This window comes from Calonectris borealis, chromosome 2, assembly GCF_964195595.1.
Source record: "Calonectris borealis chromosome 2, bCalBor7.hap1.2, whole genome shotgun sequence".
In the NCBI taxonomy this organism is placed as follows: domain Eukaryota; kingdom Metazoa; phylum Chordata; class Aves; order Procellariiformes; family Procellariidae; genus Calonectris; species Calonectris borealis.
In genome coordinates, this window is record NC_134313.1 from 67,395,965 (window position 1) to 67,420,700 (window position 24,736).

A 24,736-nucleotide genomic window follows, 5' to 3' on the forward strand; every position below is an offset into this window, starting at 1 on the left:
CCTCTCACCTTTCTCAAGATGAAAAGCTCCCCTCTCTGCCTGCAGAGGCACTTGCTCTGCCCTGCCTCCTGCGGGACTTGGCCCCCTCAGGCCCCCTCAGGCCCCCTCAGGCCGCCCGCCTCGCCTCGTCCCGCCCCTCCCCTCCGGCCCCCGTCCTCCCGCCAGCGGCCCGGGGGGCGTGGCTCCGCCGGCGGGGTGGGAGAACGCGGCCTGCGATTGGCTCGGAGAGCGGCCGGCGGATCACGTGGCTGTACCCCCGCCCTCCGCGCGCCTTATAGCCGCACGCCAGGCGGGAGAGGGAGGCCGGCTGGGTGCGCGCGCTGAGGGGAGCCGTGAGGGAGCGGCTGGTGGTGAGCGGGGCCGGGGCAGGCGGCGGCCTTCGCTGGGTGCGTGCGGTGAGTCTGGGTGGGGGGACACGTTCCTTCTCGCTTGAGCCGTTGAGGGCGAAGGGGGCCGCAGGCTTTCATGGCCGCGTTTGGGTCTTGGCGGGCTCCTGCCTCGCTTCCCCATTGGCCGCGCCAGCGAGCGAGGAGGGGCCCTGCGGGCTCGGCTGGCGGGAGCGGGAGGGTGCTGCCTTCCCCCCCCCCCCGCCATTTTGGGTGTGCGTCTGTGACACCCCCTACCATCGCTATGGAAAGGCTTAACGGGGCTGTAGACCGTGGTGGGCTAGTGTGGCAGCGCTGGTGTCAGCGGCACGGGGTGTCCCTTCGGGGCTTTGCCTTTCTGGCGCCCCTGCAGCTCATATTTCGGGGAGGAACCCTGGAAAAGCCTGCTGACCACGCGATCCATAACTGAATTTTTAATGCTGTCATAAAAGTTGATAAACTGAAATTGTAATATTCTGTGACTAGTGTCCTTGAACTTCAGTTGCAGCCGGATGTTACTAATTTTTTACTTTTTTTTTCTTGCAGTGATCCTATGAATTCCAAAATGAAACAGAAACTGAACGCAGAAAAGTCATCAGGATCTTTGCAGGTATAGGCTTTAAAGTCTTGAAGCTAGAATATGGGAGCAGATAAGGAATAGAAAATAGAAGATTAAATTTATCAAGAGTATCTCAAAACCAGAATTTGCTTTGTTCCGAGGTTTGCGCTCAGTTCTCTGGGAAATGGTCCCTCTCTCTGACAGAAGTTTTATGTCCACTGAAGGAATATAAAGGGATCTGTTGCAATGTGCTTCCACCTGGCTTATGTCCTGTTGGCTTGAGTAACTTCCTGGCAGGCAGTGTGGCTTCGGAACACTCTGTCCTGCTTGGGCATATGTGCCTATGACTACTTTTTTCTTATTGCTCAGCAAGTCCTTTTTACTTTGACACTGAGCTTGCTGTCTTTCCATGTGATTTTTTTTAGGTGCTGGCTACCTGCCTTAGTTTGGTTACTGAATCAGTCTGGCTGCTAAGGGATTGTAGAGTAGGTTTTGTAGCCTGTCCTTTATAGGGATGAACTTACTAAGAGTTAAATCTGTCATGACTTGAGCATGCTTTAACTGAAGTATTCATGCAGGCAGTTCTGTTTCTAAAGTCACCCTTATGAACCATAGTTGGCTTGGAATTGGTGGAAATGCTTAATGGATTTAGGTTTTTAAGAGGTGACTGATAAGAAGTTACTACAGTTTATATCTACTCCAGTCTTATATCAAGACTTTCTTGTTAAACCTTTTAGTGTAGGCCCTAGTCGGAATTGTACAAATACCATATAAAATAGAGGCTATTAGCCCTCTGTAATGAGGTATAGAGCGATGGTAACGAAAATTTCTGGTATTAATGAAAATTGCCAATAAGTCTGACTTACACACATGGTAATCTTGTCCTATAGTGACTCTAGGGTATAAATTCCTCAGTGTGGCTTTTTGCACTTTCAATGGGTTAACTCAAGTATTAGTCAATAATTTCTTGGCAGAGTATGCTTAACTCTAACCTTCAATAGCAGCAAGCAGTGTCTGACACACGGTGTGATTCTTGTTCCCACAGGAGTTAGTGTTTGTCCTTTAGTTCAACAGGAGGATAATTGGTGGCAGAAACTACCGTGGGAAAGGCGAACTCTTGTCATATGAAATACAGTGTGAATCGGTAACTTTCTCACGCTGGTGTGGCATTGTATTCTGGCTATTCTTGCTTGGTTGTCTGCCATTGTTTGCTATCCCATGGTGGCAGTGTAACCAACCCAATCAGAAAGCTTTAATGCAGGAAATAGGTATTTATGCATGACAGGAAAGGCGATAAATATACTGTTTATACAAAACAATAGCCTGTCTGGATTGAAGCAAGGAAGCTTTAGATCTATTTCAATAGATAATTGAAGCAACACATCTATTTAAATGAACACTACTTGAGGGTGTGTTCACAGGTAACAAAAACAGGTACACTTCAGGTACTGCCTGAAGTGATGTGTGTGACTTTGACTGCAATTGCAAGCTTATGTGGTACTTTTGTCTCTGTCCCCCAAAGTCTAATACTGCTGTTGTCAAATACAACTTTGCTTACTTCAGCTAACGTTTACATGTGTCACTGCACTGTAACTGGCCTTGAAATCTAGTCAGAATATTTCTGCTATAAGACCTGTTCAAGTGTCTTTATGAAGGGCAAGGGTTTTGTAACAGGTAGGGACTGAGCATAGCTTCATGTGATTAAGATCCACCTCTGCTACAAATAACTAGATTCCCTTCTTTACACAAGCCTTAACATAGACTGAAGTATCATCTTTTTTTCTTGAAAAGATGAACCATGGGTTACTTTAATGGAAGCATGACAAATTCCTAAGTTTCAGTTTATGTAGAGAAGTGTGGCAACTGTCTGAAGCTGTATTTGTCTCTTTAGAAGTACCTCACAGACACCACATGCAGTGCTGCCCCAAGACAGACTCTTAAAATGATTCAACCTTCAGCAACAGGTTGCCTGATTGGCAGACGTAATGAGGTATGAATGAAAAGATAACTTGTAGATGTGTAATTATTTCTACTCATCGTGAAAGGCTTTTGAGCTTTTAACTGAAAACTAATGATTTGAAAAAAACATAATCCGCTAACTAGTGTGACACAAGCTTACTATTATTTGAGTAATAAACAATATTAAAATTGGCAATCTCTGAGTACTTTAGGATGATGTTTGAGATTTTTCTTTTGTTAAACCTGTGGTTTCAAGGAAGATGTCTGTAAACTAGAACTATGATGTGAAGAAAGTGGGGCTTATAAAGACTGATTTGCAGTCATGAGTGAGCAGACTTAGAAGTCTGTATTTTTAAAAAAGGTGAAATGTTGCTCTGAAGTTAAACCTGCCTGTGTTTTATGCAGAAGAAATCTTCAGTCAAAAGGAAACTCTGGAATAACAAGTTCACCTCAAAGGCTTGTAAAGCTGAGGTGTCTGTGGACAAGGAGCAGGAAAATGAGAATATGAATGATGTCATTCAAGCTGTAGATCTCATGATAAAAGGTACGTGGTAATTCCTGAAATGTTTTCGTGCACCTAAAATGCTATACTCCCATTGGAATATAACTTGAAACACGTTTCCTTTGTCAGTTAGATAAGGGCTTTGTGGGTTTTTTTGTAATGCCTAGCAGGAATTAATGATACTTATCCTGTATAGTACAGTAAATACAGTATAGTTATCTAATGTTTAAGAATGAGTTTATGGTAACCAGTAGCTGAGAACCATTGTGTGCAGTAGTGTGAAAGAAGTCCTGTAGTTTGTTACTTTGGCTTGGCTACAAGCTTTCAAGTGACTAATAATTAAGGTGAAATGAAAGCCTGTTTTGGCATAGTGTGCTGTGTGTGCAGTTTCTCAGAACCATTAAGCCCAATATGGACAGTGACTTGGGAACAAGACTTCTGTCTTCCACAAAGTACACATTAAGACTGACATTTGCAAATGTGACCATCTTGCAAAGCCTGCTGCCATGCTTGAGGCAACTTCTTGAAGATTCTGCCTGTATAGCCATTAATACAGTGTAGCATCTCTGTTTTCTGTAAGCTTGTCTCCAGTTGCAAATATACAACTGATCTCTGGGAAAACACTATATGGAGTGGGTTCTTATTATCACAGTTCATGGAACACTTGTATACAAAAGTTAGATATCTAAGGTGATCTCAAGAATTCTGTCTTGGCACAGACTGACTGTAGCTTCTTACTTCAGGCAGTCCTTCATCTCAGTATTGGAAAGAAGTGGCTGAAGAAAGGAGGAAGGCTCTGTATGAAGTGCTTCAAGAAAATGAAAAGGTAGCTAATGAAAGAAATTAACTTCTTTACCACTGGCTATTGTCCTCCTATTTTAACATTTTGTTATTTGAACTCAGTTGCACAAAGAAATCGAACAGAAGGATGGTGAAATTGCCTGCCTAAAAGAAGAAAATGAAGAGCTAATGTCCCTTGTTGAACATGTGCATTATATGACCAGCATAATTGAGGTACTTAAAGGAATTTTCAGTTAATGTTGTAAAATGAAAGTGAGAAACCAGCGAAGATATTTTTAATGAATCATGAGTTGTGAGAGCACACAAAACACAAGTCTTCATTTTAAATTACTGTCTGACCTGTTTCCTGTGGGATTGCTCTAATCCAGAGGCATAAAGCCTGTTCTAGGGGATGCGTTTTTCCATCTTCGAACCTACAGGAGTAATGAGAAAGTACTAAGAGTGGTGTTTTCTGAAGGGGAAATTCAACCTATTGTCTTTAACAGAACAGGCTTTGCATGTTAGATGGTGACAAGAAAAGGTTCATTTTCGCTTTTGAGATGGCAAATTCGTAGGTTAATAGGTTGTGTGAGGTTGCTGCCTAAATGAAGTGTTTGTACTGGCTGTGTCCTTTGAGGAACTAAACTTGAAACAGGGATACACAAAGTGGAGCAGTGAGAGGGAGAAGGGAGCACGTATGCTCTTTAAAGTCAAGGTTTCACTGAGGAATTGCCAGTTTTGTGGCCCAAAAAGGGCTAACGTACAAAGTCTGTAGGGTTCCTAAACTTGTAAATTTCAGAACAGCTTCCTCTGAGAATTCCTTGGGGACAGCTAGTTGTCACTGATTCCATGACTCCTCTACCAGGAGTAGATTGTCTGTAACAGTCTCTGAAGCTGTGATAAATATATAGCCATGGAACCTTGATACTAAAATTATCAGTTAGGTTGTTTTTGTAGGGCTTGAGCTCTCAACTGGGATACGAAGCTGGGTGCCTGGCAAATATTTTGATTCTCTGATTAGACTGGGGAGGTGGAAGCAAAATGGAAGATTATTGCAAGCAACTTGATTAATCAAGAAGTAAACTTGATCAATTTAATTTTCAGTTAGTGCAATTATTTAGATCAGTCTTGAGAGACTCCACTAATTTGCTGCACTTGAATTTTTTTTTGTATTCAGGGAGTGATGCTTGTTAGTGATAAACCTACAGGCAGAAATTAAATGACATAAGGACTTAAAGAACTAATGTAGCTGAAAACTTCTCTGCAGTTCCTCAACAGTTAAATTCACTTATTAGTTGTAAGCTGGTCACTTCTGAGGCTTTAATGAGCCTTAAGTGATACACCAAACAACCAGAAGCCTCAAAAGCAGCCTCTTACAGTCCTGTTTTTCTTCCTTAGATCAGGTTAGGTGAGGAACTCTTTTGGTCATCAAGTGCTAGGAAGTGCTGGGTCTTCTAGTTCATCTAGACTTAATGTAGCTTCATTATCTCTGATTAAAAATTATGAACTTAATCTGTTGTATAGTAATTTTTCTAAAAATAAACCTATATAGTACTATAGTAATATTTAACTTGGGAAGCTGTTTCCCAGATTTTAGGTTGCCTAAGATAGAACCTGTCCTACTGAAGAACCAAAGGAAGACTTGACAGTCAACAAAGCAGATGTGGTCTGTGAGTTAGAGGTAGCAATTTGAGTTGAACTCAAGTGTCTTAAGATTTTTGTGACTGAGGAATGTTTTAATTATATCAACAATCTCCAAATGAAGATAATTAGTTTGCTTAATTCAATATGCAGAGGCTTATTTCACTGGCTATTATGTAGAAAAAGTATTAAGTTCACTGTCTGCTGTTTCTTTCTAGAGGCTAACTGGGCAAGCACCTGACAATCTTGAGACACTGAAGAGCCTGGCTCTAGAGGAATCCAAAGAAGAAAATGAAGAGCTTAACTGTGGAGATGATGCAGACAGCGCTTCTGAAGAAGGGCCATCACAAGTATCGTGTGGCTTAAGGGAGAGTATATCAGATCTTGCTTCAAAGGAAGCAAATCATTTGCAACTGGAATGACAACCTTTAAATAGGGTTATGTATGTGGCTTTTAATTGCAGACTTCCTCTTGAAAGGATATACTAAAACTTCTCAGGTATAGAAACTCTTGTGGAAGCATTACAGACATTGGTTTTTAACTGGAATTATGTAGCAATGGGAGTATCTGGATACTGCATAGAAAACTTACTACAGGCTGCACTTAGTTGCTTGTATAAAATGCAAATACTGTGTATTTCAAACTGTTGTGTAAATATCTTATCAGTTGGTATGACATGATACATGAAAATTGATAAATAAATCTTTGCCTTACCAAACCAGACTCTTATTTAAGTGGGAATGGCTAGTTCTAGGTTTAAGTCAACTGTGACTACTTTAGATGGGAGCTTTCAAGTGTTATAGGGAGTGCCTGGGCAGTTTAACTCCTTAGATTGGCAGAATTCTGGAGAATAGAATGGTTTTGGTAGATAAGGAAAGCAAAATAAAACTTGTGTGCTGCTGGTGAGGCTTCAGAAAGTCAAGAATAGGTAATAAGAGTCAAGATCTAAAGTTTAGTTAGACTTGTGCTTTTCAGGTTTTTTAAATAATTGCCTCTGTCTTTTAAGGGAGCCTTTTCCAAGATGTATAGATAAGAGCTTAAATAGAAAGTATTAGACAGTCTCTTTTAGAAATACATTTATTGGCTTACAAAGAAAAGGTGGGGTGTTCTTGCTCCTAATAGCAGCTGTACTGAAAATTAGATGGAGACAAAACAGCCTACACTTCAGAGCTATTCTGAAAGGAAGCTCAATGTCTGTTTTCAAAGTAGTGCTCTGGTATTTACCAAGAGATGAGGTACCTTTTTACCGAGATAGTAATGTTCTGAAGGGTTTACAGGGATAAAAAGCACTCTTTAAAACTTTGAGTGTGTTATCTGGCATCCATATGGGGGGGGAAAATGCTTGCAGTTGAAAGCACTGAGATAGAAGGGGAGAGTAAGTTGACTACAGGTTTTCCAGTCCTGAGTGAACTCAGCAGTTGTTCTGTAACTAACAAGGTCTTCCAAGGATAGGCTTTAAAAGATGGTGGCTATTGCAGTATCTTGTGAAGAGCTTAAAGTTGAGTGGCTTTCAGGAGGCAGCGATAACCAGAGGGATTCTGGTTTATGGATCTCTCAGGCCTTGCCAAAATGGGCGCTTCAGGGTATGTGTGAACACGTTCATGGAGCATCAAATTGGCACCTTTGATTCCTTCCATACCTTATTTTCTCCCTGTGGGTGCCAGTAAGTTAATAGATATTTCACAACTGATTTCTAGTTGTGACATTCAGGCAATGTCAGAACCATTGTAGGAAGTAATACTCCTGGCTTCCATTTCACCTTGCATCTGGTAACCACAAGGTGAGGCATCATATTTTCCTGGGAACTTTGTGGGGAAAAAAAAAAAGATTACACCTTCCAATTTGCGCTCTAGAGGGTGTTTAGACATAATCCTTTCCATAACACTGCAGAAATGGTGACAAAGGTGTGTTCTTAAACTTGCACTGATGCTATGTTTAAGAAAAAACAGCTGGATGCTGGATAACTGCTCTGTAGAGTTACCTTGGTTTTCTGTTCAAAAGAAATAGATAACTGTCAAGTGACTTAAACCTCTCCTATCTCAGATTCTAAGCGATTTTTATGTCAAAGTAGTTCTTCAACAATAGTAAATGAGGGAACACATAAAATTAACTTGTTATAATAGTCTCTATGCAGTGCAATTTAGTTCAAGTTATTCAAAGTTAACTGTCATTCTTCAAAGGTGGCTTTATTTTTAAATATCAGGAATATTTTGCATTTGCAGAGACTGTAGAAGGGAAGAAGGCACTGCTGCATCATTAGCTGGCCAGGCAGACCAATCCAACTGAGACAGCAAGTGCAATTTTTCCACCATTTCACCTCCTGCTCTGTGAACTGCTGTAATACAGGTGCTCTTGTTAGAACAAAGAACTGCCTGAAAGTAACAAATGCAGAATCTGCATGCATTAGCTGCATCTGGCTCTTCCTTATTTTCAAGATGGCCAAGAAGAATGCTTATTAGATTTAAATCTTGTGCTTTTCCTTGATTGGTTTTATTTAAATAACAAAGACAAGATAGTCCCTTGAGTAGCTGGATCCTTACTTCTGTTTGAAATAGATTGTGTACAAAATAAATCATGTAAGTTCTTCATGTAGGCTGATGCAGGTATTGCAGCATTTGGTGCACCTGTAGTAGAAGAACTTTTTACATCAAAAAGACATGGACTTTTACATACATACACTTCAAGTCTTCAAGGCTACTATGGTTTTATTAACTTTAATTCATTAGCAAAGGGAATAGTTTGCTGTGTAAACTCTTGAAAAAACATGCTGCAGGAGAAGACGAGGTATGAGAGCTGAATTGTGGCATAGAATTAAACATGCTGTATCTCTGTCACGGGTGTATTGGACCTTGATCAAATAATCTCCCTATGCCTATTATATCAGAAATATTGATGTATGAAAGTGTCAGAAGTTTTGTGATGCTGCATTAATTGCTGTTTAAAAATGTTCTAAAATGTGCAGTAGAACTATCTTAATATAATAAGTATAGGAACTTCATATGCATGTGTGAAAGGCTTGTCAAATGTGTAGGAATCATACAGAGATTTGTGTAATTAGTTCTCTTACAACCATCTGACCTTTTATTTTTGTTTAAGTGTATAGGGAAGCTCTCATTTACCACTGAAACATAGCTATGTAACAGCTGAAAGGCAACATCACTAAAGACAAAGAAATTTCATGTCCAGCTAAATTACAGAGAAGATTCTGTCTAGCAGAATAAAGTTATCAGTTCTGGAACTTAACTGCAGAATGTGATTCTTTCCAAGAAGTCATAAATGCTTTTGTGCACCAACTTGACCAGTAGGCTGACTCCTTTTCATTGCAGAGGCTATGGCCACAGTCTCGTCTCACTGAGGTGTCCTAAGGCTGCTCAGCAGTGCGATGCATCTACTGTGTCTTAGCACTTCTCCCATAAAATGTGCGTGTCCTAACAGGACAGAATTTCAGATATGTAAGACTAAAGTGTGGGGAGACAGGCCATTTGCAGGTGTCAGATGTTTCCAGAAGGAACAGCTGTGCAGGAACTCGCAGAGGCAAGCAAACTGTGGGAGGGTGGATGGTTTGTGTGGGGAAGAACTTTTAATTGGTTTAGCAAAAATACCAATTTTAGTGTAAACACCTATTGTATTTAAGACAATGCGTGGAGGAGAAGTGAATTAGACCATAACAACTACTTGGCTGGGCAACTGAAATCACTTGGTGTTTGGCACTGTATTGCTTACGTGAGGGCCTACAGCATTGTCGTGTGTTGCAGCCTGTGCATAAGTAACAAAGTTGGTCATCGATTTTTGCCAGGAAGCACACTGCATATTCATTTACTTTTCCTTAAGGGCCATCTGAGGTCGTTTTCTTTTGAGAACTGGAGTTGAGCAGAGGCTTGCAAATCTCCAAGGCCGTGTGTTTCCAGTGCTCTGTTGTTCTTGAGGGACTGAATAGCATTGTTATCAACATTTTCTTCAGCAGAAAATGTTTATTGTGTATTGTTAATTTCTCCTTCCATTCTTGTAATAACACAAAGTAGTTCAGCAAATGATACTGGTGTTCTGAGAAACTTTAATTTGCTGCTGCTTTGTTGATCTGCCAACAACCACCTGTAATGAAATGTGATCGGCTGTGTTCAAGGTCAAACCCTTGGGTATGACGATACCTCTGCGTACCCTCGGGGGCACCGCAGCTATTTGAAGGGGGGTGCTGTGGATCCTATCATCAGGCTAATTCCACTGCAAATCAGGAAAGCAGCAGCCCATGCTTAAGCTATGGAGTCCGCCGGTCCTGTTGGCTCCTGATTTTGAATGCTTGAAGTCAGCAATAATCAGTATACAACAGACTGCAGCTTAGGGTAAAGCTATAGTAGATAGCTTTTCTGAAGAAGGAATCTTACCGATAGCAGCGTGAAACTCTGGGCAGCCTAACTTACACTGCTGCTGTAGCTGGAGTAGTACAGAGGCACTACGGGTTTGTATCTACCCGGCAGAACGCAGAGAGATGATAACAGCGTGGCAGGGGTAGTGAAATGAAAAGTTCATGAAAACAAAGCATGAGGTAAGAATAAGCCACCAGCAAAACCACCAGGCAAACCCCTTTCCTGAGTGCAGTTTTCCTGGCAAGCTCCCTATCTCTTTAGTCTCCACTGCTGCCGAGTTATTTTGGTACAGGAACTTTTTCCTAACATACTTTGCTGGGGTGGCCCAGAACTTTAAATTTGTCCACATGCTGCAGCCCCAAGAAAGAGGTTTTCTAATTACTGCCTGCTGGTTCCTTCTTTGCTAGTCAGTAAGCATCTGCCTTGTTACAATCATGTCTATGCATCTGGTTTTTCCTACTCCACAAAGGAGAGCTCTTGCATTGATGTGGTAGAAAAGGGCACCATTGTCAGCTCTGCGAGCATAAAAATGTGTAAGTTATGAGACAAATATATGATTTGTTCCTTTTTATTTGCCTTCTGGTTTTGGAAGCTTTAAGGTTCGTTCAGTTTTTCAAGGGTTTTTTACTTACGGGATTTTGTTTGGTTTTGTTCTTAATTTAAGAGCATGATTTTTTTTCATGTGTCATCATGAATCATGTTAGGACGTGATTCTTTGTTTTATTTACTTTTGTAAAACAGTATTAATGCTCAAAGTGAAATTTAGCCTCTATACATCTATATGCCAGGTTCAAGCTTGTCAGTCTCGGATACCACAATAGGAACTAGATGTGGTCTAACCGTTCTCACTAAAATTCCTGTGAATTTCCTCATCGACTTTATTGAGAGCAGGATTTGCTCCTTTCTGGTTTGTATGAGCTGTATACGTGTTTTTTAATAGTTATAATGGTGCAGCAGATCAGCTTTAGGTTAGTAAACTTTCTCAAAGTGTGGATTTAAACTACAATGAGATGAAAGTAGATATAAGCTCCATTTGACATGGTACCTGTATATGTGAGCAGCACTATGCTCTCTGCAGCTTTGGTGCTCTGCTCGATAGGCAGTTCTGCGCCCCCCAGGTCTGTGCCATAAGCGTAATCGGCAAAAGTTTAGTAACAGTCCTGGAGCCTCTTCAGCATATTTTCTGCTAGTCCTTGTGGAGCCTTTCTTGATAAGTGTCTTGAATGACACACAGAGCTGGTTTGCTCTGAACTTAAAACTAGGAGTAGCTAGAAATGTAGGGACTAGTGCTCGCTTGAAAGCAAACTCGTCTCACTCGTTCCTAAGCGACAGTTCAGAATGTAGTGCACACAACCCGATGACTTCATAGCTTTTGCTTTAACAAAATCATGTTCCACGCTGTGATACGCAAACTACGAGCAAGCTTTTGGCAGTTGGTATGTATTACAGGTAGGAGCTTTTGACAGATAGGGGAATATAAGAATATTCTCCTCTTCTTTTTAAATAGCGTATGCCTCTTGCTGATGCTCTGGGATGGGAGCAAGGGCCTGGACAGACACACTGGAGCAATCAGAGAAGGAACGCAGAAGGCACAGTCCTCCCCTTGCTTCCAAAATAGCATTTTAGTTTAAAACTGGCTTTTTTAAAATTAGCTTTGGTTCACCTCACAGAGGTACAGCTAAGAGCAGTCATTTTCACTATAGTTTCATCCTTTCTCTGCTTTTCCTACTTTTGCGGTTTGCGTGTTTATTTCAATTACTAAAATAGTTTGTCACCTACCTCCCTTTGGCCAGCAGAAAGATGAAAATGCAAGAGTTGTGCATATTAAAACACAAGCAAGTATTGCACCATTTCTCCCACTGCCCAAGAAGTTGGAGTTCTCTGTCCGCCCTCAGGCAGTAGTCCTTGCTATGTGTATTGTTCACTTGCTCTAATTTAGATGTTTTTGTAAGATCTTAAAGTAATGTTCTTCTAAGTCTTAACAAAGTTGATATAGTATGAAACACAAATTTCTACACTGTAAGAAATCTAGCAGGTGACTTCATATAATTTCACTAAACTTTTTGAGATTGTTGTAAAGTCTTGTCCTGGTGACCAGGCTTGAAAAGACAAATATTCCCTGCAAGCCTTTTCCCTTAATATGATTAAATAACTCCCTAATGGTTTGCCCCAAATCCAGCTGCAAGTATGTGGCTCTTACTGAGCCACCTACGGTACTGGGAGCTGACTTCCATGATGTTCGAAGGTTGTATGAGCCTCACAGTGGAGAGGCTGCTGATAGAAAGAGTGACTATACATATGGGCTGATGTGCTTAGTAATTAAAAAATAATCTTTATTATAACTTAAACGTGATAGGAAATATGGTGAGTACAAATGCCACAAAACTAAAAGCAAACAAAAATTAAAAAAAAAAAAAGCAGAAGTCAGTACAAAAAGACACCTTGGAAGAATTCAGCTGATGGGATAGACATGGTATAAAAACCATAACATTTCACCTGCAAAAAGAGTCTATATCCCTCAGTAAACAAGTAAGCATTTTGAACTGTACAAAATGTACTTTTTTAATTAAAGGAAGAATATATATATTTATAAATATACAGATATGTACATTGTTGTAACATTCACAGTAAAAAACCCAAAACAAAACAACCCTTGCCTGCCAGCGTGTTTGGCGCACAAGGCTTCCTTTTGATGTGAATTGTTTGCAATCTTTTCTATGTAGTCTATGCAAATTTGGATACTTTAATTGACATCTAAATAGCATTTCATGCATAATGAACACAGTACAGGAACACTCCTCTGTTAAATTCTATTCACCTCCTCTGTTAACTTAAGGCTCGTAATGAACAGTTTGAAGCACTCGCTGTCTTTCATCCTTGCAGTGAAGGGGGGGGGGGGGAACGCATTCACTTCAGCCTCTGTTTATTACTGCCTCCGAGGTCCACTTCAGTTTGTTCTAGTTCTTTATATTGAAATTTCTATGGAAGCTATGATCCACTAATTAGAGTGTATGAAATCCAATCCCGCCTGCAACTTACAGGACCAAATGGCTTTGGGGACTCGTGCAATTAGCTGTATTCACTCCTTCTTTTTCACTCTTCTATTCTCGGAATAAATAAACGCGCTTTACCTTTTCATTTAGTTTTCGGAAACCTACGTGATTGTTTGATCCCCCTCACAAATCTCTGGATTAATGATGGCTCGTTGCTGGAGGGCAAGAGAAAGGAAATAAAAGACCAGCGGAGGCATTTAGAATGAGTCACCAAAGTGACACCTCCCAGGGTTTACATCATGCTGTTTCTGGAGGCAAAACTTGAAGAAACTTGCTCTATGTTTCGTTACTGAGACAAAACTGAGAAAGCCGAGTGGTGTTCCCTGCTGCTGGAGTGCTGCTGGGGACACGGCACGGAAGCAGACGCTTAGCTCGTGGTTGAGGAGAAAGCTTCTTTGCAGTCCTGCTCTGGTGGCCTCCTACTTGCCCTTGTTAGATACAGTATCGCATGTCTCAAGCCTTCACGACAACTTCAAGGAAGTAAATGTAATACTCAGTAAAATATATGAAGATGCCAAATTCTAAAAACTCACAGAAGTTTGTTGAGGCTGAATAACTGCAATTACGTTATTTGTTACGAATCAGTCAAGAAAGTATTGTTCTTCAGCATCCAACTGTTCCATCATGAGCTGCAAAGAGGAGCCAATAGGAACTCTTGAGCTGGATTTTAGATTTTGCTTTTCCTTAGGAAGTCTGTAAATTGCTACATTTTGGGACATTCTCATAGAATTCTTCAAAGTCTTCCTTCTGCTCCCCACACTGAAGTGCAGCTTCATCCTACTTGAATGACTGTTAAATGTAGGCAGGTTCTTTTCCACCTAAAAAGCTGTGGCAGCTTCAGTTCCACGGCGGCTTCCAACTTTAACAAATTCCCGGGGAAATTTGTCCAGCTGTTCATACGCCAGTCTCCCATCTTCACCTGAATGCAAAATGTTAAAGCATAATAATGTATTATATCATTGCCCTGCAACATTTAAAATACTGGATTCTCAGCTGTTGGAAAGTACTGATCTGCCGGTAACTTCTTTCCCTTCTTAAAATTTCTTATGTTCTTGAAGGCAAATCCAGAAATTACTCGGAAAAATTAAGCGTGCTGTGAACGCTCACAATATTTTTTAAATTTTCTCTTGTAGTTTGCTTGTTTTATCTAAAGCAAAAGGGAAGCAGACATGGCTTGTATGATTAGGTGACAGTATCTGTACACTTGTCTTACTAAATGACCTGTGGTGCTTGTCAAGGTCTCAGCTGCAGCTGTGGTACACTCGAGGCAGGTGATGTTTATCCACTTCTACTTTGACAATATAAAGTTTACCCACTTCTCACTTCCCAGCACTTTAAAGAAGTGAACCTAGCCACATCTTTACTTACATACCGCTGAAAAAGAGGAAGCAGTGTGTTTGCTAAATTTACCTATCTGTGTCTCTCAAACCCTTTTCTCTCAGGTACTGTCACCTATATGCACCTGAAGATAGCATTGAGCCTGGTGTGTTGCACTGACCATCAGGAGTCAAAATGTTCTCTGTATGTCACCCAGAAGAATGGCAGTATAGTCTCGCAGAGTTTACAAAATTGTCCCTGGGCTAATTGTTTATAACCTGAGCAATAACATGTCCAGCAGCAGAATAAATTCTGCTGAACTGGTAAATGAAAGAGTGTATGTTTGAAGAGTTTGCGTAACTAAAATCACAGATGGACACAGACCCATGGAGTAGAAATTCATGCTTAGCCTAAAGGCCAGAAAAATACAATTTTTCTGTGCCACTGAAGTATTGGGGCCCTGAAACTGTGCAGCCACAGTCACACACCGCTACACAGCCAGATTACAGGTTAATGAACAGGGTATGTGTTGTCTCAAGGACAAACGAAGGTCAATGCAAGGTGCCTGAGGTACTGTATGAAGGCTAGGGTCTGTCCAAATAAGCATATAAGATAATTTAGATTAAATGAACTCTTGACAGTGCTAATGGCACTTGAGAGTGTGATAATGGCACTACAGGGGTGATAGGAGAGGATCCCCAAGAGGAGGGTGTATGAGACACAGCAGGTGGTGCGCTGGTCCTGCCTCCTCAAGGCTGCTTGGTTTTCAAATTCATTATGAATTATTTCTGTTTATCAATTTCTCCTTTGATATTATTCCTCTTCTCCTCCCCCCTCCAGACTCACACAATTCAATTTCTCTCTTTTTGGTCCATTTTCATGATTTTCAAAATGAATTATTTCTAAGAATATATATTTTCTAACCTGTCTGAGTCTCTAGGTAAAGTTTTGTTTCGATTTAGAGTCTCACATTTGTATAACTCAGGTGTCTTACATGCTGCTCTGTTAAAAAAGAAAACAAAATACTGCGCTAAAACAGGCAACTCACCAAGTGAGAGCAGGGTTTCGGATGCCACTTTTCTGATATCTTCGTTGTCAGACTGGCAGAGCGTGACCAGCATTTTAATACTCTCGGCAGCCTGGGAAGTGCAAAGAGAACGGCATTAACACCGCATAGTACACCACAGTTTTATTTCACAGCCTTGCGTGGAAGTAGTGACCATCCTCTGCATTGCCCTTCCTACTCCAGGGGGAGTAGGGGACATGAGGAATGGCGTTTCCCTGAGGGGGAGCATCAAGGAGAAGGCGTATTTTCTGCTGCCAGTGTGGACCCTTTCTCATTTCCCTATGTGCTACGTGCATAAATCTGGCTGACCAGCTACGTCTGCCTCTTCTGACCGTAGACTGGGTGATGGGCCATGGGACAAGGCCACAAACGTGCCAAGGCACGGGTACGGCAGGGAGAAGGACAGGAGAGAGGCGGCGAGGGAATGAGTTTCACACCGCGCGTGTCCAGCCTGGCAGGTCTGAGGCGGCTGTTCTCGCCAGCCCGCCTGTGCCCCCGGGGCGTGCTGGCTGGCCAGCCCGCTCCCTTCACCCCAGGCTCCCCACTCACACCTGCACCAGCATTTCCACATTTTTGCCTTGCCTCTCCTATTTTGGGAAGAAAGCAAGGAATAATCCTGTTCTCTGCAACAAAACTGTCAGGCCTTTGGGGGGACAGCTGTCAGAGTGTCTCTGGCAGGCTATTTAATACGGTAAGAGAGAGGAGTGAAAGGAAGGGCAGGTGCTATGGAAGATGTTCTGAGCCACAAGCCAGGATGTGTGTGAGCCTTGTCGATCTGAGGGGCGCAGGTCTGGTCTACAATGCTCTGAATCGGGGCTTAGCTACTGCAGTCATTAAATCTCACCACCCTGTCTCGAACGTGGTCGCTTGTGCTTGACTCGGGGCAAGTCTGCAGTGGGTGCATACTGGTGACTACAGCTCGAACACCGACATGAGTGACGGGGCCACAGCAACGCAGATGCAGAGAAGGACGTGGTGCAGCCGACGTGGTTTGATGTGGATGAGACTGCCATTGGGGTAGTGCATCCACAATCACCTATTGTTGGAGCATTCCCATCCTTGAAATAATATCTGCCAGAAAGGCTTCAGCTTTTTATTTGAAGATCCCAAATGACGGAGGTCCTTTCCCTCTGTAGCTTTTTTTCCCAGCAATTGCCATTCTTACTGCTCAAGATGCATCGGAGCCACACCGCTCATGTTAAACGTGTCTAGCGCCAGTTCCCAGCACTGGTTCCTAGTCTGCCTTCTCCCGAGAGGTCAAAAACCCCGCTGTGCCCCGCAGGCAGCAGAGGTGTAATGCCCCTCACCGTTGCCTCTCAGAGATTCCTGCCAGCACCTCGTTCAGGGGAAAACATTTTTTCTGTATTTAAACAATAGTGGATTATGTATTGGATGGTATCAGTTCCGGCTGGGATGAAGTTACATTTTAGAGCTGTCTTCTCCAGGGGACAGTTTTGAGGGAGAAACAGTCAGTCCGTGGTGGGTCTGTCTGATGGGACACGGTTTTTTGGCTCACTGTCCCGTACCAGTCGGGCTTAGGCAGCTGCTGTTTCCCGGGGCTCTGTACAGCCACAACAAAAGCAGCATTTTTCCTTCCTGTCATGGGAGTGCAGAAATGGTACCAGACACTAACTGAAGCTGTAGCACCCAGATGTACCAGCTATTTGTCTGCATGGTTTGTACTTGCTGCTTACAGCTGCTCTGTGTGGTGTCACAAAACGAGCTGTGACCTGTCTCTCCCTTTCTCTCCTCCCAGTGCCACCCACGTGCATTACAGCTAATTTTAGCTGGGAGAGGATGATTTTTTTCCCCTCTCAGTCAGTACTCCACAGATGAATAATTTTTTTCCCTGTGATGTGGAAGTTAGTCTCCTAAAATCAATATGAAAGGGAGGAAAAGATAAACTTCATCATCATCGCAGAGCCTGGCTGTTTTTGAAATGAAGCGTTTAAACCGTTCCCAAACAACAACACGGTATCTGTAAAAGGATGCAGTGCAGCAATGCAAAACAAAAGCGCTGCTGTTGCTGCTATTGCAATTTCTATTTTGTCATTTGTACCTCTCAGATGTCCTTTCTTTAAAGTAAAGCCACAACTGAATTCCTCGTCTCTTACCTTGAGGTATCTTAGAGCCAAGCAAGCTGCTTTCTGCAGCTGGAGGTTGGGCTGGGTTAGTGCTTCACAGTAATAAATCAAGGCCTGAAAACAGATAAAGAAGAGTAGCAATGAAAATGTCTGTGCCTGTGTGGAGCAGAAGGGTGGCGCGTGGAGGCATTGCTACCCTACTAAAGGGAGAGGGATTGCAGCCCACCTCCCTGACAGCGAGCGTGCGGGACAGAGAGGCACAGCCCGTGCGACAGGTAATGTGGTGGGATAATTCCCTACAGCAGATCCAGGCCAGGCCACTAGTTATAGCTTAGTAGTCTCAGGCCAGCTTTTGGTGAGGAAAAGTTCACATTAAAGTGAGAAGCACAAGCTGGCACCCCTGAGGGCCTTTCTGCGTAAATCGCCAGAGCTTTAAATGGACTGTGGAGTCTAAATAGCTCAAGAGTTGACCCTGGAGATGGTCTCTCTAATGTAGGGATAGCAATGAACAGGCTGGGATGGACCCCAGGGGAACTGCAAATAACTACTACAAGGTTAGCGTGAGCTGCTAGACCAGCTTGGTCCTAGAAATTAGTAGCTATTGCTGAGCAAACAAAACCAGCGTGAGCAGCAAATCTTGGTGGCAGTCGGCTGCACAATGAACTCATCTGCAGCGTAAGGCTGCATAATGCCCTCATACAAGGCACCTTGTGGTCCTCCTGCAGGCAGTGAACCAGGTATCAGCTACACACGCCTGTCCCAGGAGAAGGTTATGTTTTCCCTGAGAGGCTGCCTCCATGAAGCTGGGGAGGGATGCTGTGAGACACCAAGAGGCTGCAAAAGTGGAAGATGAAGCAGGAGGGCAAGCAAAGAGGAGACTGGATCGACAGAGAAGAACAGTGAAGAGTGAGCTCCTTTTTCTCCTCCCTCTGCCTGCCTTCCGCCACTCTTCCTCTTCCAGCTGCCTTTTCTTTAACTCTCTCCTGACAGGGAACAAGAAGGATAGTAGGGAAAGGTCTGCCATGAAAAGGTAGAAGCCAACCCCTAATTTCTTCTTATTCCTCTTCTCCCTTCTCTTTAATTTCTGTCTTTAATCTGGCCCTGCTTGTTGCCTTTGTATCTGCAATTGACTCAAATCTTAGATCTCACAGCTGAGCTGTGTTCGCCCAAGGTAGTCCATCCCCTCCAGAAATGGCGGGAGGTCCCATAGATGCCAGCCTCCCTTTGGAAAAAAATAAAAATCTCAGACCTACGTCTTTGCGCGTTGATGATGCTGGGCACTGTTGCCTTGAAGCCTTGGACTGAAGCCAAGCCCGAGACAGGCCAGCAGAAATGCTGAAGTGTGGAAGATAGCTGGAGAGCACAGCACTCCGTAAGTATTTGCAGAGTTTTGGTTAGTACTTGTTTAGTGTAATGACAGGTAGAAGCAGACTGGCATAACGACAGAAACAGACCTGCATATTTGCAGAAAAATTAGACAGGAAATCCCTCTGGATCAGTTTAAATCAAGCATGGAGCAATTATTTTATAAGCGTAGACATTTGAGACACACAGGCAGAAAAAATGTCATGATGATACAGGTCTCTTACGCGATAGGTGATTTTCTGCCACTTACCTTCTCCCTGAAGTGCCTGTTTTCTGCGGTAGCTGTCAGAAGGGATGCCACAGTCTCACTGACTTCATTTTTATTTTCATTGAGAAGTAAAGCCAAAGCTCTCAAAACTTCTTGCTGTGGTGGAAGGTTATTGGAGTTTATTTTGGCCACATTTTGCTGCAGTTTTCCATCTTTCACTGATTGCAGCACCTGAACCACAGAGGCTAGAAGTGCAAAAGGAAGGTCCTTGTTACTTATTTTATCCTCTCGATATTTCAGATTGCTCCTTTCCCTGCTAGCAATCCTCAATTTTTACTATACACACAAAGGACATGAAAAATCCCCATCTGAGCAATTGCTATGGATCCATATTGTGGTGTGTCTACATGGTGAATTGTCTGGGCTTTAAGTTGGGCCAGTTTCTCAGATCTTCTTCCAAAGGAGGAGATGAATAGATGGGCTAGGTGGGACACTGTGGCACTTACACCCACCAGAGTTAAGGGCCTACCTGTCAGATCTTCACTTGCTGCTGGAAGATGTAAATCCTCCCTATAACAAGTGAAACCCAGTATTGTCAGTGTATTGCCTTCCAGGGCATCTCTGTGAGAGCTTTTCCTAGACAGATTGATGTCTGCCTCCAAGAGCCAGAGCTAATGTGTTTCAGAGGTGGGCTGAAATGCCTTTTTCCTTCCAGGTTTTTGAGCAAAAGCTCCCCGGTATACCCAAATAAAAATGAAAACTAGGCAAGGTTCCTCAAACTCCCTTTCAAATAAAGAAGAGGAAAACTTGGCTTGCCAGGGATTGCTCTCGGTGGCAGAGCCTGCCAAACACTGAGGTGCTATGATGCCTTGGCTCCTGAGAAGAGCTCAGCACTTCCAGGTGTCTCCATATAGGATAGTGAAAAAACAGAATGTCATTCAAGCTGCAGGCACAGAAAACTTCCCAGACCCTGAGCCCAGCCCACCACCATCAGCCATTTCCTAAAAACTAACTCCTTCAACATATTTTTTTCCCATTTGAATATGGAAATAGAAATGACTGAGGGTGTATCTGCATCAGCTCCTTTCCCTTGATATGTACAACTGTTCAGGTGCACTCAGACTTAGTATCCAAGGCACTTCCTTGCCTCCTTTCCCCCTGCTTTTGTAAAATCAGCCTCAGGGCTGAACTGTTTTGTGCTGAGCTCAGAAGGACACGGATGTACTCCCCCATTAGCCGCCAGAATTTATATACCCTACCTTCTTTTGCGAGCTGCAGCAAATAACTTCCAAGGTCATTAACACTGTGGCTGGCAAAATAGTTGTAATACTGAAAGACGGTGATAATCTCGGAGGACATGCTGGAGTAGAGGACGGGCTCTGTCCTGTCCAGGATCTGAGACACCAGGATCCTGAAGACTGCAGGCAGCCGCAGACAAAAGGATGTGTTAGTGAGAGCAAAATGCCGCAGTCCACTTCAAAGCGAGAAAGAAAGAAACAGGTTTGCAAAGCCAGATACTTCCCAACGTTTCTAACCTCAACCGTGGTTAGGTTAGAAGCTAGACAGACCTCCCTGTCTAGCTCTCATCACCAGAGGTTATCTTTGTAAGTCAGAATGAAGCTCTGCCAATTTATGGACAGCTAGTGCAGCTTCCTATCCAATACAGGATCCTTTCTACCCAAACGATACCCTGAATCGCTAAACACATAGCCACATGCACTGCCAGTTACATCTCCGCGATGCCACTGGAACAGGGGAGGTGCGCACAGAAGCAGGATTTGGCTTTGCTTGTTTTTACGTTCCTGCGTGAGCTTGTGGCATGCGGAAGGCTAGTCTGAGGCACCGTCTGTGAGAGCTGTAGCACGGGGCAGAAAGAAAACCACTGCCCTGGGTAGGCATCTGCAGTGCAGGTGCCCACACCTGAGCAAGTCACCCTGCATCCCCGTTCTCGCCCAGGGAGAGCTAGTCAGTGTGGTACATCTCACTCCAAATAGGAACCTATATTCAGATAGACTCACTTGGATGCATATTAATTCCATCCCAGTGAACTGTAATGGGGCAGAGACGTTATACAGACACATAAAATTAAGTGAGAGGATTCCTACTTCACTGAATCACTTACAAACCTGTATTTGGGAATAGACTGACTTACTTTCCAATTAGCTCATAAAACTTAAAACAGTATTTTCTGCTGACCTCACCTTTTTCTCCTATTCTGATCTGATTATTTTGGGCCAAAACTGTTTCAAGAATTATAGCATTAGTTTTCAAATGAGATCTTGGAGCCGTGGCCAAACAGACCTCCAAGGGGTTGGAAAACAAAGCAATGAAGGTTTGAGTAAAGCCCAGTACACAACTGTTCTCCATTTTGATGACCGACACAACTTTTTTGCAGCAGTTGGTACCTGTTTCTGCAAGTCCTGGACACTCCTCATTCACTGTGGTGGCAAAATTGATATCCAGCTGCTTCATCATCTTGTCTGCAGTTGTGTGATACACTCCTGAAGGGCCAGTACACTTCATCCAGAAAGCCAGCAGTGACAGCTTCTTGTGGAACTCTGGAATTGCTGGAGGAGAAAACAAAATGAACGATGAAACAAAGTTGTGCTGGAAGCATTGGCTTCCAGAAGAGAAAAGATGGTAAGAGTGGAGGAAATCTCACCCCAGCCCACTGATGGACAGTTACTGTTTGGTGGGTCACCCTGTGCCATTACCTTCACAGAGCATCATTATGTGCTCACCCCAAGCTTGTAAGATGTTTTTTCCATTTCCCATGGTAGGATGTGAGAAAATTTGCTCCTGATTCAGTTCTGGGCACTGATGTCTCATCCTTTTAAATACCACGAAATATTAGGGGAATACTGCAAATGGTCTGCACAAGACTGGTTCCTGTCCTAGCACTGCTCTGTGGCCTTGGGTAAGTCACTCAGTTTGCCTCAATTTTCTGATAAATGAAGTAAATACACCATGGTATATTTACCTATCCTGCCAGAGCGTTCACGAGGGTGAGTAATTAAGTGTTTGTCAAACTCTTCCAAGATATTAAAATAGATGCAACATCACCACAAATATCTAAATAGTTCTCCACTGATGACTAAAAAGTCTTTCAGATAAACCATTCAAGGAGATGTATTATGCCTCTGATAGTATAAGGCAGATCCTGTATTCCCTCACGAAAGAGAGGTGGAAAATTTTGGCTCTTCAGAGGTGGCAGCATCCCCACCCCACCGCAGCAACCTCTGTGCATCTTCTGCACATCAAGCAGGACAAGGGTAAGTCCTTTCTCTTCTCGCCTGCTTATTTCTGGATACCAGCGCTGAAGACAGAATAAGGCCCCTGACCAACTCTGGTGAGTGCTACATCTGCTGGTAACTGTGAGTCGACCTTACTATGGTGGCATCTCCTGCAGGGACGGTGAGCTCTGCACAGTGATTATTTCAGCAGGCACGTGTGCCCAAACAAACCCTTTTCAGAAGGAAACTCCCTAACTTGTCTCTTACCATCAGTAAGGGAGGTGATATTTCCCAAGTTCTCAGTGCTGATCTCCGCGATATTCTCCATCACAAGGATCTGCCTGGACAGCTTTTCCAGGAGGTCTCTTGCCACAAATGGTGTTTTACTGGAGAACACAATTTGCTGGTGAAGACAAATAGGAAGGGAGGAAAAGGAGTCATTGAACCAAAAAAAAAAAAAACCACCCAACCCTCAGACGAAAACAAAAACGTCCAAAACACCTAGCACCTGAAGAAGTGCAATGGCAAATTCATTGCCTGGAACCGTGGGATCTCCCTAATTTCAAGTTTTTTGTTATTTTATGGTCCTGGTTGATAGGCATTGTTGCTTATATTTTTAACATCTGCATCCAGATCCAGGCACTTGAGCATCCAAGCAGCCATTTGCATAAGTAATTTCTGATTTATACACTCTGCAAAGCTAAAGGAATCCATCATCATGTGCCTTAAAGCCAGAAAAGAATATTAGTCTGACTTTCACATAACATAGGCTATGAACTTTCAGGACATGCCCGCCTGGAGGCAGACCACAGGTCGCTCTTTCTCCACTCGGTTTCAGTCCTTATCAACTACCCAGGTGCCTTCATTAATTTGGTGGTTTCGCCTTGCTAATACTCCCTGCTGCTGACATCCACACTTTTTCAACTGTCCACATAAATATTGTTCATATCAAATCTGCTCCGTGTGTGGACATAGTTCAAACTTGCCTCCCCCAGCTGCATATTTGCTGTATACTCTTGTATTTAAGCCAAAAACCTCCCTTTTTCTCATATTTGTAAGTCAGCAGAGTGTCCAGCTCAGCACTAAGGGTGCCGGACTCAGGATCGCTCTGCATTACTTCAGTGGGCCTTTGGGAAAATAAAGCTAATCATCTTTAAGATGGAAGAGTCAAATAATTGCGAAGAGGAAGTCGCAGTATGTTTTGATTTGTCAGGAAAACCCTGATGCCCTCGCTTGCTAGAGTGGCTTGCTGGAGGTTTAAAGTCACATTTACTGTGCTTGGGCTCTAAAAAACCCCTCTGAAAGACTGTGCTAGTTAGTTGTGAGCACGAATAGACAGTTTCGATGTCCCGGGGGGCTGTCATGCGCTGCCTTCACTGTGTGTGTTGCAGACAACCTCTCCACCTCACATGCAGAAATTTGTTTTTGCTCTTGAACATCGCAGCCTTGTCTGGGGCTCGGTTAAGCAGTGGGGCCACAGGCTTCTGTTGTACCTCTGCAGACATGGGCTGCTTTAACCAGGGACCGGTCTCATTGAGGACCTCACGGCGAAGCCAGCAGACGTTTGTAACCCAGAGCAGGGGCTGCCCCTGTCATCTGCTGCGCTGCCCGTCGGTCCTGCTGGGCGGCACCTGCAAGGTGCCCTGTAGTTTGCACGTCAGGTCTGCTCCGAGATGGGCCGGGACGGAAGCGATGGAGGCTTTTCCGGTGCCACCTTCATCCCAGCATGGCGGGGCTCCCACTGCCTCCCACGAGCAGCGCTGACCTTGCCAGCCTGCTCGTACCCCACGTTGCGGGCACACCGATGCCTGCAGGGAAGATTTTAAAATATATGCCCTAAATGAGCTGGTACCTGAATGAGCTGCGTGCAATACTGCAAGTGTTTAACTATGGTTATATCGAGGCTGTCGTTCCCTGTGGTCAGGGGCAGAGGGCTGCCGGCCACGCTGGTGCCCACACCCGTGTCCTCGGTGAGAGCTTCACTCAGGTGGCCTCGGGCTTCTGGGTGCTCCGTCCTGTAACTGGGGAGGGATGAGGGAGGGAGGTCAGTGCAGGGCCGACTGCCGCCGCGGCAGACACACACACACGCTCACTCAGGGCGACGAGCAACGAGCATGGCAGAAGAGCTGAAAGCAGCCAGAAACCTCGCGATGAATACACCATATCGCAAAGGAGCAGTGCTGCCCTGGCCGGGCACGGAAGGGCTGTACCCACCGAGGGGACAGCTCTCTGTCCCCTGA

The 24,736-nt window shown here is 43.6% G+C and overlaps 2 protein-coding genes across 4 annotated transcripts in view; one reads left to right on the forward strand and one right to left on the reverse strand.

Annotated features, from left to right (window-relative positions):
• Window positions 1–285: 285 nt before the first annotated feature.
• GMNN (geminin DNA replication inhibitor) lies at window positions 286–9,044 on the forward strand. 3 transcript variants are annotated; one of them, XM_075142215.1, is made up of 7 exons: window positions 286–395; window positions 912–975; window positions 2,816–2,914; window positions 3,289–3,427; window positions 4,129–4,211; window positions 4,289–4,399; window positions 6,025–9,044. In XM_075142215.1, the coding sequence occupies exons 2-7, from the start codon at window positions 919–921 to the stop codon at window positions 6,226–6,228; spliced, it is 693 nt and encodes a 230-aa protein (XP_074998316.1). In that variant the 5' UTR covers window positions 286–395; window positions 912–918; the 3' UTR covers window positions 6,229–9,044. The 3 variants fall into 3 exon arrangements, with proteins under 3 accessions (XP_074998316.1, XP_074998317.1, XP_074998318.1); XM_075142216.1 differs by having other exon boundaries at window positions 286–386; XM_075142217.1 differs by having other exon boundaries at window positions 332–350.
• Window positions 9,045–12,479: 3,435 nt separating this feature from the next.
• RIPOR2 (RHO family interacting cell polarization regulator 2) overlaps window positions 12,480–24,736 on the reverse strand; it is a 70,111-nt gene continuing 57,854 nt past the window's right edge. Inside the window, exons 15-22 of the mRNA XM_075142212.1 lie at window positions 24,349–24,517; window positions 22,764–22,899; window positions 21,669–21,830; window positions 20,523–20,681; window positions 19,306–19,508; window positions 17,721–17,804; window positions 15,589–15,679; window positions 12,480–14,142 (exon numbers count right to left, since the gene is read on the reverse strand). Coding sequence (XP_074998313.1) covers window positions 14,042–14,142; window positions 15,589–15,679; window positions 17,721–17,804; window positions 19,306–19,508; window positions 20,523–20,681; window positions 21,669–21,830; window positions 22,764–22,899; window positions 24,349–24,517 — 1,105 coding nt within the window. The 3' untranslated portion in view covers window positions 12,480–14,041. The remainder of the gene's footprint in view (window positions 14,143–15,588; window positions 15,680–17,720; window positions 17,805–19,305; window positions 19,509–20,522; window positions 20,682–21,668; window positions 21,831–22,763; window positions 22,900–24,348; window positions 24,518–24,736) is intronic.

Excerpts from the sequence above, each read along its gene's own strand:
- GMNN (XM_075142215.1), top strand. The coding sequence starts at position 919 with ATGAATTCCAAAATGAAACAGAAACTGAACGCAGAAAAGTCATCAGGA. Across the intron at positions 4,212-4,288 it reads TGCTTCAAGAAAATGAAAAG|TTGCACAAAGAAATCGAACA; the intron begins GTAGCTAATGAA and ends ATTTGAACTCAG. Across the intron at positions 4,400-6,024 it reads ATATGACCAGCATAATTGAG|AGGCTAACTGGGCAAGCACC; the intron begins GTACTTAAAGGA and ends GTTTCTTTCTAG.